General features: G+C 34.0%; 3 protein-coding genes across 3 annotated transcripts in view; 1 reads left to right on the forward strand and 2 right to left on the reverse strand.

Annotated features, from left to right (window-relative positions):
* The window catches only part of LOC123309063 (protein tramtrack, alpha isoform), a 592,303-nt gene that overhangs the window by 407,902 nt on the left and 170,680 nt on the right, over positions 1-13,721 (reverse strand). The window lies entirely within an intron of this gene.
* Positions 1-13,721, reverse strand: part of LOC123309201 (adenylate cyclase type 2) — a 142,443-nt gene that overhangs the window by 59,845 nt on the left and 68,877 nt on the right. The window contains exon 3 of the mRNA XM_044892188.1: positions 1,237-1,569. Coding sequence (XP_044748123.1) covers positions 1,237-1,569 — 333 coding nt within the window. The remainder of the gene's footprint in view (positions 1-1,236; positions 1,570-13,721) is intronic.
* On the forward strand, positions 8,504-11,969 carry LOC123309154. Its single transcript, XM_044892121.1, has 3 exons — positions 8,504-8,726; positions 8,787-8,984; positions 11,245-11,969. Exons 2-3 carry the CDS (start codon positions 8,893-8,895, stop codon positions 11,759-11,761), a joined length of 609 nt encoding a protein of 202 aa, XP_044748056.1. The 5' UTR covers positions 8,504-8,726; positions 8,787-8,892; the 3' UTR covers positions 11,762-11,969.

A 13,721-nucleotide genomic window follows, 5' to 3' on the forward strand; every position in this document is an offset into this window, starting at 1 on the left:
TTGAATGGCAGCTGTTACCCGTGGTCTACCCTGTCCTGGACTTTGGACATTCAAACCTGTCTCCCTGAATCGCTGCAACATTCTGGACACACTTGTATGGGAAACTCCAAACCTTTCTGCAATTCTTGTGTATGTCCACCCTTCTTCTCGCAAAACTACCGCTTGGGCACATTCCTCTTGGGTCAAATTGCGTGTTTCGCGTTGCATAGCGATCGAGTGTAGAAAATCAAAAGAAAGAAAAACTATTGATCACTAGAATTGATCGAGAACGACTGATTTTAGAATAGAGCCAATACATTCAAAATCAGATAATATCATCATTTTTTATTCCTTCTGGTAAAAAAAAATCTGTGTTGAAGAAAACCGTTGAAAGTGGATAACATATGCACGCATTATTCTGATAAAAATAATTATTATTGAGAACACCTTCAGTTGTAGAATAAATTTGAGATTTCCATAATGTGCGTTATTTTTTTTGCGCAGTGTACTTCCATTGTTAAATTCTTGTAAGAAAATCTCTCTCTGTATATATCGAAAATCTGAGCTCAGATTCGAAATATGTATATGGAAAAAATTTTACATGAACTTTTTTCTGCCAACATTCAACCTATTACGTAATGAATTATTAGTTTCGATTTTTTCACTCACGAAATTGATATTAACAATGATTAAATTATGATTTATTGAATTTTTAACAGACCCAGACACAAATAATATCGAGTATAATATTGTTTGTCTTTTTATCAGGACCGAATTGAAAAAATTGTTATAAAAAAAGTGTTTCTTCTGACCTCAAGAATCTACTGTTAAAATATTTGTACGAGTCAAAGACTCGCCCTGTACATCATCAAAATCTTGGTTTCAAGACAAAATGTCTCACAGAGGTTCATCGCCAAAATAGGTAACACTATGAGATTACGCATATCGTAAAACTCCCATGTACGCCTCCTGGCAAAAATTAAAAATAGGGGTCTCCTAATTTTGTCTGGAGAATCTGAGATCAAATTTATTAATCAATTTCCTAAGAGCCTGTATAGCAATATCTCTATGTTCAGAGTCTCATCAGTCTGAAGTTTGCACCATGTTGGATAGACCAGTGAATATAGTGACTCGTTAATCACAAGTGAATTATGAATGTCATAATGATCAACGAAACGCATAGATTACGATCACTTTATGCATCTAACGTGGGAAAACGTTCATAATATTATAATCATTTGAAACCATTTAACTAACCTGTAAAAAATTTTCGCCACCTTTCAGCTTGACTGTGGCCGACGTTGCTAAATGCGCTGTCGTCACCACGGCCGCAAGGACGATGGACACGGACCTGGACAACGGCAGCATCGTGTGTATGGCCAGGACTAGCGCGAATAGAGGAAGGGCGGCATGTCTGCCCGCCAGCCATATCATAGACGTCGCCACCACGACGGTTATTGTTAGTGAGGAAACCAGAGCCCACACTTCCGATTCTAGGATGGCTGGAAACTGAGAGGCCATTAGGATGACAAACAGGACGAAGGTGAGGATCGACAGGACGACCACGGCGCTGATATTGTCCAGCATGTCCTGAAAAATAAAGAAGGATGTTGTGATGATGTTGGTACTTCATTTTAAATGATGACTATACAGGATTAATGGGGTGATCTGAGACGATTGTTTAATTCAACTTGTCATATTTTCAAAACAGGTGACCTATTTTCATCTGAAAAAGAGGTTCGAATATGCTTAATGACTCAGACTATTGATTAGAATATCAACCATATCAATTGTTTATTAATTATTACCAGTTTCACATACGTTATTATACTATAAATTAGAGGTTTAGCAGTTTTATTTAGGTTAGAACTTGAATAAAAACTCACTGGAAGTACTTGGTGTGTACAACCAAGATGAATTATTTGTGTTTTTTGTGTTATCCACTTTCAACGATTTTCTTCAATACAGATGTTTTTTCCCAGCAGGAATAAAAAAGATTATATTATCAGATTTTGAATGTATTGGCTCCATTCTAAAATCAGATGTTCTCGATCAATTCTGGTGATCAATAGTTTTTCTTTCGTTTGATTTTCTACACTCGATCGCTATGCAAGGCGAAACACGCAATTTGACCCAAGAGGAATGTGCCCAAGCGGTAGTTTTGCGAGAAGAAGGGTGGACATACACAAGAATTGCAGAAAGGTTTGGAGTTTCCCATGCAAGTGTGTCCAGAATGTTGCAGCGATTCAGGGAGACGGGTATGAATGTCCGAAGACCAGGATAGGGTAGACCACGGGTAACAACTGCTATTCAAGAACGTTACTTGAGAGTTTCTTCGTTGAGACAACGGTTTGCAACCGCTCGCTTCCTTCAAATTCAGCTTGAGCAAACTCATGAGGTGCAAATTAGCATTGAGACAATAAGAAATCGCCTCAAAGAATATGATTTAAGGCCTCGTATCGCGGCAAGAGGCCCAGCTCGAAGGGCGCGTTTGGATTTTGCGAGAGAGCATATCCATTGGGAAGAGGCCGATTGGGAAAGAGTTCTCTTCACAAATGAGTCTAGATTCTGCCTCTACCATTGTGATCGACGTTCCCTTGTATACAGACGTCCACGTGAAAGATATGCTCAGTGCAATTTCCTGAATACTACTGGTTTCGGGGGCGGATCGATTATGGTATAGGGTGGAATAACTTTGACTGCTCGCACAGACCTAATGGTCGTTGATAATGGAGCTATGAATGCTGATAAGTATATGAGGAACATTCTTGAAGAGCATGTAGTACCATTTGCCCCATACATTGGTGAAAATTTCATTTTTATGGACGATAATGCGGGACCCCATCGTGCGCGCATCGTTCAGGAGTACCTTGAAAAGGTTGAAGTCTCTCGAATGGAATGGTCAGCAAGAAGTCCAGATCTCAATCCGATTGAGCAGGTTTGGGACAACCTCAATAGAAGGTTGAGAAGTTCAGAAAATCATCCAGCTAATCTTAATGACTTAGGAATCCAACTCGGAGAAATCTGGGAAGGATTAGATCAGAACATTTTAAGATCACTCATTTTGAGTATGAACCGTCGTTGCCGAGCTGTATTTAACGCAAGGGGTGGAAATACCAAGTATTAAATCACTTATCAGCATTTCAGTATTTTGAAAATTGTTCATTTCTCTTCTTTCACATAAGATTTGGTGAAATCGTGAATTTTTCTTCCATTTAATGTGTCTTGTTTCGTTCAAAACCTTCCCGAGAGAACATAAAAAATAAGTTATAAAGTCAATGTAGAGTTAACTTTCATTAAAATTGAGATTTTCAGAATGTGCGTTAATTTTTTTGCGCAGTGTAGATTGAATTATTATACTCATTTCGAAATATCTCAAAAATGATACATTTTAAGTGTAGGAGACGTCTATTTTTGTGTCGAACTGAAATTTGAGGAGAAAATATCCAGCGTCTCCATTTGAAAAAATCAACTCATTGGTTTATCTAGAATTTTTGTGGATTTGAGAAACGAACGTTTGCAAACAAGCCTCCATTTGTAATTTTTCTCAAAAAACTGAAAATAAATCTGAAATTGCCTGAAATAGATATAGGAAATGCTTCACAAAATTAACGTTGAATTTGAAGACACATTCAAAAATATCAAAATATATAGGGTGTTTCATTTGATAAACCAAAAGTGATAATATTATTTGTCAGGATCGACTCCTTACTTTTTCATACTTAAAATATGTAGATCGGAGGGAGAAATTAGTTGAACTGATATAAGATAATACCTACTAGATTTCTGTAACATGTTCTGACTTGTTCTTGGAAATCTTATTGTCACAGCGATTAAGGCTGAGTTTTTAAATTTCTTTTCGATGATATAATGGGAAGATCTTGTTTCCTTGTGCGAATACCCTGTACATGGTCAATTGTCACGTAGAGAACGAGCGACAAGCCTTCGGGCTAGGGATGCAGAGGTAGGTTCTGTAGGTAGGACCAATTGTATGAAATTTTTGGCCAAGTCACCGGCACGGCACAGGGACTTCGTAAAAGTTCGGGTGTTTTCGGTGTTAATGCGAAAAATCTTTCGAGATAGTACAATAGATGTGACCGTTTCTAGTTTCGAAAACACCTTGCCTGGTCAGTTCTCATCAACCTTTAGGCTGTGATAGTAACTTTCTAGGTGATTATAGAACTCATCAACGCTCTTCGGAATTTATACAAGTTCGTGAACTATTTGTGAATTGCTGTCGAGTCTGGAATTTTCGAAGATAGATACAAACAGATTAGACTTTCATCAGCGTGGGTGACTAGTGTGTGATGAATTTATATTGAAAGGTAAATTTCTTTACTAACAATGCAACGTTTTATTCTTAGTTTATGTGTATCGCGAAAATATTAGCTGCATAAATGGATAATGATGATTATTCTTACTAAGTAGACGGTGAACAGTCCAAATCAAAGTATGCATTCGTAATTTAATCACAAAGGAGTTTGGTTCTGTTTGATTAACTTGAAAAGAAGATTACTCGAGCCAAATATAGCTAATTCAATAAATCAAGAATCATATTTACGATCTTAATACAGAATACGGAAGTATCATCAATTAAAATAAGTTTTATAAACTTTGTTTCCCTATCCAAATAGAATCGGGTGGGTGCATTTGAAGTTTACTCTATACACGTGTTATACTGTCAACATCGTACAGATACTATTGTGACACGGAAACACGTGGTCCCTAAAATTCGCTGTATTGGTCATTCTTTTCATTATTCTCAGATTATTTTGAAGAATTCATGAGTACGAAATTATTTCTCTATTTTTTTGAATCCATTCAGTCAGTGTTTCCCTGTAATGCAGATGTAAATTTTGAGTTATTAAATTGGTCAGCAATTGAACATTCCTATTCAATGACGGTTTGTACCTAGAAAGTACACAATGAAGTCAATATTTGTGGGTAAAGTGGTAAAGTAAACCTGGGTCAAAGCAGGTACTCCTACATCTGCAGGACTTTTTGTACCTATACAAGCATAGTCCCTCTCCCTGGGTTTAAAACGTATGATGCTTTCTTCATGGAATTTTGAAAATTTACATTTTGTTCATAATTTCAACTGCCAGGTAAAGAAAAACTTTAAAATCGGGAGAATTTTGAACTTTGAAATTGAAACGTGTAAACTTTGATTCATTATATCACATTTTCGAAAATCCTTTTTTCAGGAAAGTTAAATTTGGTTGATATATGACGAAATTCTCAGCTTTTTTTCGGTTTTTGAAAGTTAAATCAATGTCATCTTCATATATGTGATAGAAAAAGATGAAAATAAGGTGAAATATCGAAAAAACTACATCAAAGGAAAGCTGAAGGGATAATTGATCTGTTAAAATGAGTAATTTTTGTTTCAAAAAGGTACTAATTTTTCAATTCTGTATAGCTACAGCTAGGCTCTCCAGTATGAAAACAAAAGGGTTATGAACTTCTTCATCGATATAAGCGGCTGAAAGTCAACAAATTATTCATGGTATATGGAAGAATTTTCCAAAGTCATTTGTCTGTTTGCTCTTCGAATACAAATACAAATGAATATGAAATTTCTTATCTTCACGAGATAAAGGCTCATTCCAAAGCATTTAACTAAATCACAATGAAATACAGTCACTTCTCAAAGAACCATCAAACTTATTCGAACAAAAAATATTGAAATTTCCATTTGGTTTGAACGTTGATTAGTCAGATTTAAAGCACATATAATCTACCCAGCACTTGAAAGTCTTTTGATTATTGAATGACAATAAGAATAAGAAGTGTATCTGAGTTTTGTTTAATCTCCCTGCCCATAAAAACACATTTTGAGGCAGAGTAAGTAGTACTTATAGTGATATATATGATATTTTCGCCACTTATTATTGATCCAATTATAATGTTGAGATGCTGCCTCCTATACACTCATACGGAATTGAATATCCTCCTGCAAATCATTTAGTGATAATAGGCTGTTTTCAGGAAACACCAACCTATGAAATTAAAATGGAGAAAGAGGATAGTTGTAAATTCACTTTGGGAAATTTAGAATCTTATTGCATCAATATCAAATCATGCCTGACAAATATCTGCCAAAATCTGATGGGTTTTTACGCAAAGAACTTCAGACAGGACTCCGACCTGAAAACTCGTCTGGTGATCCACAAAAAAATTGCATCGATAGTACGAACGAAAAGAGAGAAATTTAAAAAGGAGGACATGAAAAAGACTCTATTGATGCAAAGGCTCGTGAGGTCGACTTATACCGTAGAAGAATTGAACATGCTGAAGTCATATAAGACGCAAGTGAAAGATTTCAATGATAAAAAACAGCAACAGAAACTCGAACAAAAGTTGGTCAAAGCCAGAAGTATAAAAACACTATTGAATGAGGTGAATGAAGGAAAAAGAGATTACAAGCAGAGCAATACGAAAATATTCGAAATGTGCCGCAACACTAACAGGCAAATGCCAAGGAAGTGCCCTCTAGCGTGGAATATCGTACCTAATCGAGCATTATGAATTATATATTTCCATAATTTGTAAAACAGTTATCGAGGACACTTTTTAAAATCGGATCAGCTCAAATCTATCACATTTGATGGTAATATAAAAGTATCTCCTATAAATTTGAAAAAACCAAAGGTTCGTACTACACACTATACAGGGTGTTTAATGGCGATGGCCTATTAGACCTTCATGGAGAACTAATCATAATGTTGTCCTGAAAATTCGTATGTTGGGGTTTTCTACAATTAAAAAATGGTGAAATAGTGAAGATGGTTTTGAATAAAGTTGAAAAACTGTCGCTATTAAATCCACTATTTAACGAAGATAAACTGGGTGTTTTATTTTAAATAAGAAGGTATATAGTTTCCGGTATACGTGGACGTTACAGAGGTCTGAATATATTTCAGGGTGAAATTTCATTGACGACAACCCCAACATGCCAATTTTCAGTACAGAATTGTTTTCTGTATACGTCTAATACGCCATCGTGGTGAATCAACTTGTATATTTTGTCTCGTACCAGCTATTTAGGAAATAACCATTCAACTGGTTTGGTTCAGATAGGGAACTTCAAAAATTTGTAAATTTTTGTAGGAGCATTCAATTGTTTTTACTCTTTCGATAATAAAATGAAAAATAATTATTTATATGCATTATGGTGTAGCAGAAAATAATAAATAACAACAAGCCTTATTATTGTTACATTCACACAAGTACATAAAAAAATTGCTCAAAATGTAGATTTTCAGTACTTAGATATTTAGCCTAAGTTAAATATCTGCACTATCAAAACGACGCCAAGCTGAGGTTAATTTGCTGTTCTTTTTTCATAAGGTATCTACCTACGCATGTAAAATACAAGCATATACATATTATCCTTAATACGCATGCAACAAACTGTTCTTAATTTCAAAAACAAACTACATAGCTTTTCGATGCCTTTTGCTTATTCAGTTTTTATAATCATAGCATTTTTTCAGATCTTGAAGACGAATTATCCTCAAGGAGTGAAGTTTTGAAAAAATATTATTCCAGAATAATAAAAATACTAGGATCAAACAAGAATATCTCGAAAGGTAAGGAAAAAGCATTCTATTTGTGGAAATTTTCTTTTCTCGATTTGCATCTTGAAAGTTGAGTTCATTGTATAACTTGTCCGATATCTGTAGACGATATTTTTTTCACACTTTTATTTTTATCGATACGGCTGATGTCAAAATGTTATTTGACCAAATTCGTTCGCTTTCTCGAACTCTAGGAGTTTATTTCGAAAAAGTGAATATGTGAAGTGAGATTTATTTCAATTTTAAAGTGTGCAATACAGTAAGTACAAGATTCCAAATTGTCCCAAAGTCAAACACCGAGTAGAAATTCTCACTTCACTAAAGAACTCCCAATCAAAAAAATAAATTCAGATGGAGAAGTGCAATTTGTGGTTTATTTTCGTCCGATTTACTACAAGATAACATAAGAAACAAGGCTTTTGGATTTTTGAAAGAGTCGCTTTGATGGGTATAAAATTTCTTGCATGATATATTGGTGTAAAAATGGTTGATGTTGATGGGCGTGAAAAAATTAAAATTTATAACAACTACTAGAATCGATTCGTTCTTGGTATGCCAACATGTCATGGACAATTTAAACCAAAGGATATAGATACATGAGGAAGTGCAGATCTTTTTTACAAGCGATATTTTTATTTTTTTTCAAATGTAATTTTAATATGCATCAATCACCAATAAAAAGTTTTTGAGAAGTATGCCTATTCCTTGTTTTATTCACTAGAAAAAAAGGGAGGGATTTTGAAGACCCCTGTGGGAACATCTATTTTTGAACATGACTGAAAGTTCTTCATTTCATACAGATTTTACGCAGAAAAATTTTGTTAATTTCATCAGCATCTCCGATGAGAGATGGGTATGGAATACTGAAAAACATCGACAACTGGATTTTCACACAGACCCCCACGAAATTTTATCAGAATCTGCTATAATTTATACTCAATATGTTTTGTTGGATCTGTCGTCATCACGACAAATTGTTTCTTTTATTTTACACATGTAGGAGCATTTAGTATGATAACATTGTTCATACATTCGGGAAGTGTTTGTTCATTATGAATATTTAAAGTTAATTTATTTATTCAACTCTGACTATAGTTGTTAAAACTGTAAATAAGCTCCACATCCCTGACAATTTTTGGATTCCCATCAGTTACTTCAGTTCCAAGAGTAAGTTTGATCGAACAAATCATATTTCTTCCATATTTTTTCTGACGAATTTATTTTCAGTTTCAGTTAGCAGAAAATGGTAGAATATAGAAAGAATTGATTGTTCGTATTGCATTTTGATTGATTACTGTCCCACTACGTTTACTATTAAACCCATATTGACAAGATGTTGCTGTTGAAGAAAGTCCATGATGTTATTGCAAGTTTAGTTTCTTTTATAATCCAGTTGGTCGTCTTTTGTATCTGCAAGAAGACAAGGTTTGTTCTCGTAAATGAAATAAGGAGTTATGTTTTGATAGTTTAATTTAACAGCCGTTTCATCTTTTTCTATTCATCGTTTGTTTCAGTTACTGAAGAAATCATCTTATTTCGTTTCTGTGATGATCTGTAGATATGTTTTAGAATATTTTTCTCTTATCTCAGTATGTAACTGAAATTATGCATGGAAAGTTTATTGAAAACGGCCGTTAATTTTTCACTCATGTTCAAAAATGGAAACCTTCATATCGTTGAGGGGATATTTACAGTGTGGCTTGCTTCACGATTCAGTTAGTACTTGAGGAGTTCAAAGGGAAATTAAACAAAGACTTTGAAGCGCAGTCAAATTATCACTTTTTTCATAGTACAAACTGCATACAAATATTTTTTGACAAATCACATACAGGGTGTTTCATAAGTCGTTGGCCATATCCTTATGGTGAATGCAGGTCATCCAGGCCTTTCAGAAAACTTGCTTTTTTGTAACCTTATGCTACTAGTTTCGAAGATACGGGGTGATGAACATCGGTCCAGTGTCTCTGATCGGTCTAAATTTGCGATAGCCATAACTCTGGACTGCAAGGTGCGATTTCGATCAAATTTCATGGGTTTGTTCACTTCAGAAAGCTCTTTCAAACAGCTCATGAAGTATCAATATTTTCAGGGCAGTACTCAGAATATCACGATTTTCTTTTCAAGCCTCGAAATCTATATTTTTTACATCCTTTACAGAAATTTAGTAATTGTCATGAAAAACTGCATTATTCATTCTAAGGAATTCAATTTTCACTTTGCATGGCACACTTGTCACAAGAGAAGAAGAATCGGACGAATTTATGTTTTAAGTAATTTTCTTTAAATGCGGTCCTGTTTTTATTCCTTTGATGATAATATTTATTGTCCTTTTCCGAGATTTTGAATTATTTTAAATTCTGTTCAACGCTTTTTCGTTTTAAGTCCTCCGCACCTACTGAGTGTTCTTAAAAAAGTGATTGAAGTATGCAAAATCCTTTGAAATTACGTATTGAATTTAAATACGAATTATGCAAACGTAAACCTTCTTGGAAAATGTAATCCGTCAATGTATTTGCTTCATAACACATAAGTTATTTATTTGTTCAAAAAACCTTAACCTTAACAAAAATCCTTAGATGTCCTAGCTCTTATAATGGGAAGTATAAAATATTTTTTCTTGAATTTCATTTACACAAATATTCACTATTTGAAAAAAGCCATATTAAGCATATTTCCTGCGGAATATAAATCAATTTTTTTTGTGTTTCAGGACGTATTTCATTTTCTAAGAGGGTTTACTTCATTTGAATCTAAATTCAAAATATATTTCCAAAAGAATTCATATCTTGATTTTGCCTACTTTTCAATCTCTTTTTTCGAACACTCAGTAATTTAAATGAAGAGAAGTTGAACAGAATTCAAAATGTCGGCCAAAGATATTAAATATTTTTACCAAAGGAATAAAAACAGGACCGCATTTCGAAAAAATTACATAAAACATGAATTCGTCCGGTTCCTATCTCTTGTGACAAGTGCGCCATGCAAAGTGAAAATTGAATTAAAATAATATAGAATACCTATATTATGTAGTTTTTCATGAAAATCACGAAATTTCTGTAAGGGATACAAAAATATAGATTTTGGAGTTTGAAAGAAAAATCATGATATTCAGGGTACGGGCCTGAAAATATTCATAATTCATGAGCCGTTTGAAAGAGCTTTCTAAAGTGAACAAACCCATAAAATTTGATCGAAATCGGACCTTGCATTCTAGAGTTATGGCTATAGCAAATTATTTAGGCTTATGGTCATGAATCACCCCGTATATCCGAAACTAATAGCCTTAGGATACAAAAGTAGCAAGTTTTCTGAAAGGCCTGGATGACCTGCGTTCACCATTAGGCTATGGCCAACGATTCATGGAAATACCCTGTAATCCTCCTAATAATAATCCATGCCAAGTATTTTTAGAACCTTAGTTTTGATAGCAAGGTGTTTGAGATCTTGAACACCCATGTTGTTTTGTAACAACCTACCTTGTCTTAGTTTCCACTTTAAAATCCTATAACACCCAAATAGTCGCCAAACTTACATACCTGAAAATTTCGTTGATCGTTTAAGCTCGCGAAGAAATTGCTCATCAAAGAACCGTATTTGACTCCTTGATGGAAAATGTGATGATGAACAATGAAAATAAGGAACTGAATCGGTGCACTAGATGAAATTAACAAAGTTGATTTTTCAGAAATCTTCTGGGTTCGATCTCATCTATAATCGAGATGACTTGGACGTTAGCACGTTTGATAAGACGTGGTATCAGACTTGTATGTTGCGGCTTGACAATAGTGTCAAAGGCGAGCCGATTGAGAAGACAAAAACATAAGATCCTACGTGTGATCAATGCTAAAGGCTTCCGTCTAAGGGATCGAGATGAACATTTGAGAAAGGATCTACTGTCAAGGAAATTAGTAGAATCCCTATTGACCCCAGAACAGATGGAAGTTGTAAAAGTACAACTGGCCGCTAGAAGCAGACAACTGACTAATGTTCAACAAAAAGAATTAGAAAGAAGATTGCAAAAATCAGAGAGAGTGAAACAATTGCTCGATGATGTGGTTGAAGGCAGGAAAGAAAGAAAAATTGCCAACCTAGAAATATTGATAATGTCTTTTATGAGCAGAAGATTGATGATTCAACAAAGAATCACTAGAAATTTGAGAGAAAATAGAGGAGCAAATGATAGACGATATCCGTACCTATAATTTGTCTGAGTGTCACTAGTGATTGTTTTTTTACATTTATTTGTATGTAATTTATTGATATGTACCATCGTAATATTACATAATACACTATTATAATTACAAATAAGATTTATAGTAGAGATGAAATGTTTTCCTATAAATATGTATATTTATAAACTAAATTCTAGAATTGATAATAAAATTGGGTTTAGGAAACCCAATAAAATTATTCATTGCTCCTTCTATTACACAAATTTTTGCTGCTTGGCTAATAATACCAATTTAAGCAGTTCTGTGAGAGGTCCACTGAATTCCTGGAAGATAATTCCAGGTAGCTTCTCTTATAATAATTATTCCGATTGCCTGTTTTCAAATTCTTCGTTCAACAATAGGAAATTCAATTTAATATATTGCTACAGGTGAGTGATTCGATCGTTGAAGTTTTGTATTTAATAAATTAGGACATATATCTAGTTCAAAAAAATTCAGATTTCAAGATACGGAGTATCAGTGTGATATTATTTTGAACAATTCTCAAAAATATTTTGAGCTATATAAACATATTATGGGATATGTTTTGACAATGATAAATAATAGATAATATTTTTTTAGCATCTTACACGAACTGATTATGGGAGGTAAGTGTCTGAATTTCCGAAATCGAATATTTTTAAGCTTTCATGATTTATTTGCACAAAAAGCTTCACCAGTGACTATAAAAATCTTTCATTTGTTAACACATATCTATTGTTATATAAAATACTTCATGGGGGCGGTAAGGGGATGTAAATGTTATGGAGGTTTAATAATAACAACCCAAAGGTGGTGTGTCTTTGGACCTTTATAACCAAATATTTATTCAATAGATATTGATATCAAAAAGAGGTTTTGAAAATATCAATAAGTACTGAATATAAAATCATGAATGAAAAATAGATATTTGTTCAATATTTACAACAAATCGACAAAAACATTGTTTGTAACTGAATTAAAATCAATTCCGTCAACAAAAAATCTATCCTCATATCAAGAAGAAAATACAATGAAAAATAAGATAAGGTTACATCCAAAACACAATGATTTAAAACACTACAAAAATGTTTCACAATTATACCCTCAATTCTTTAATATAATTCCCTTTATCTTCTCGTTGGAATGGAGTTATGCAATCATATCCAGTTTATTCATAATCTCTTTTAGCTTTGACAACCTCCCAAGTTGTGAAAAGTGTTCGGAGGCTAAATCAATTTTTTATTGTTGTAATTATTAAGTTCTTTTTACAAATCTGCATTTCCTCGTTATCTATACCCAAAATTCAGAACTTATCCATGCATCGGTTATAGTTGGGGAGCCGACGATGCTAAATCGGGATTTACTCGAGCGTCGTGGAGACCTAGTGGATTTTGAAGATTAGATGGTACAAATAAAAAAAAGGTTCTATGATGTATGCACTTTCAGCGGTGGGGAAAGCGTCTGCAGAGTCTCAAAGATGTAAAAAAAATCGTCAGGTGTACATACTCGAGCGTGTCAGATTGAGATACTGTATATGCCCTACGTGTCTCTGATAATAAATTCATGCTTATCTGACAGTTTGCGCGGTGGGACTGACCGTACGGAAGAGATGAAAATGGTAAAATAAAAATTTTTCCAGCGTGTCAGATTTTTGGAAGATATGTTAATTAGGCCCAAAAGAAGCTACTTTTCAAGGGACTGACAATTTGGACGAGACGCAAGATCACAGCGGTCCTTTGAAAATGTAAAAAAAAAAACGTGTACATTAATCTGACACTAATCACAGGGGGTTTTCTTAATCTGACACTTTGAAGATGATGAAAATTACATTTTTTCGAATATTTCCCTCCCTGTACCTCTTATCGTGTTTGTATTTATTGAGAAAGTTGTAGATAATAGAATTCTACACAACTTTTGTCTGAAGCAATTTTACATACTCTTCGTTCTCGAGTTAAAGGGCGATAAGGGC

The sequence above is a fragment of the Coccinella septempunctata genome, chromosome 1 (genome assembly GCF_907165205.1).
Source record: "Coccinella septempunctata chromosome 1, icCocSept1.1, whole genome shotgun sequence".
In the NCBI taxonomy this organism is placed as follows: Eukaryota; Metazoa; Arthropoda; class Insecta; order Coleoptera; family Coccinellidae; genus Coccinella; species Coccinella septempunctata.

Coding starts and splice junctions, on each gene's coding strand:
- LOC123309154 (XM_044892121.1), top strand. CDS start 8,893: ATGTTGCTGTTGAAGAAAGTCCATGATGTTATTGCAAGTTTAGTTTCT. Junction 8,985..11,244: donor TGTATCTGCAAGAAGACAAG/GTTTGTTCTCGT, acceptor TTGATTTTTCAG/AAATCTTCTGGGTTCGATCT.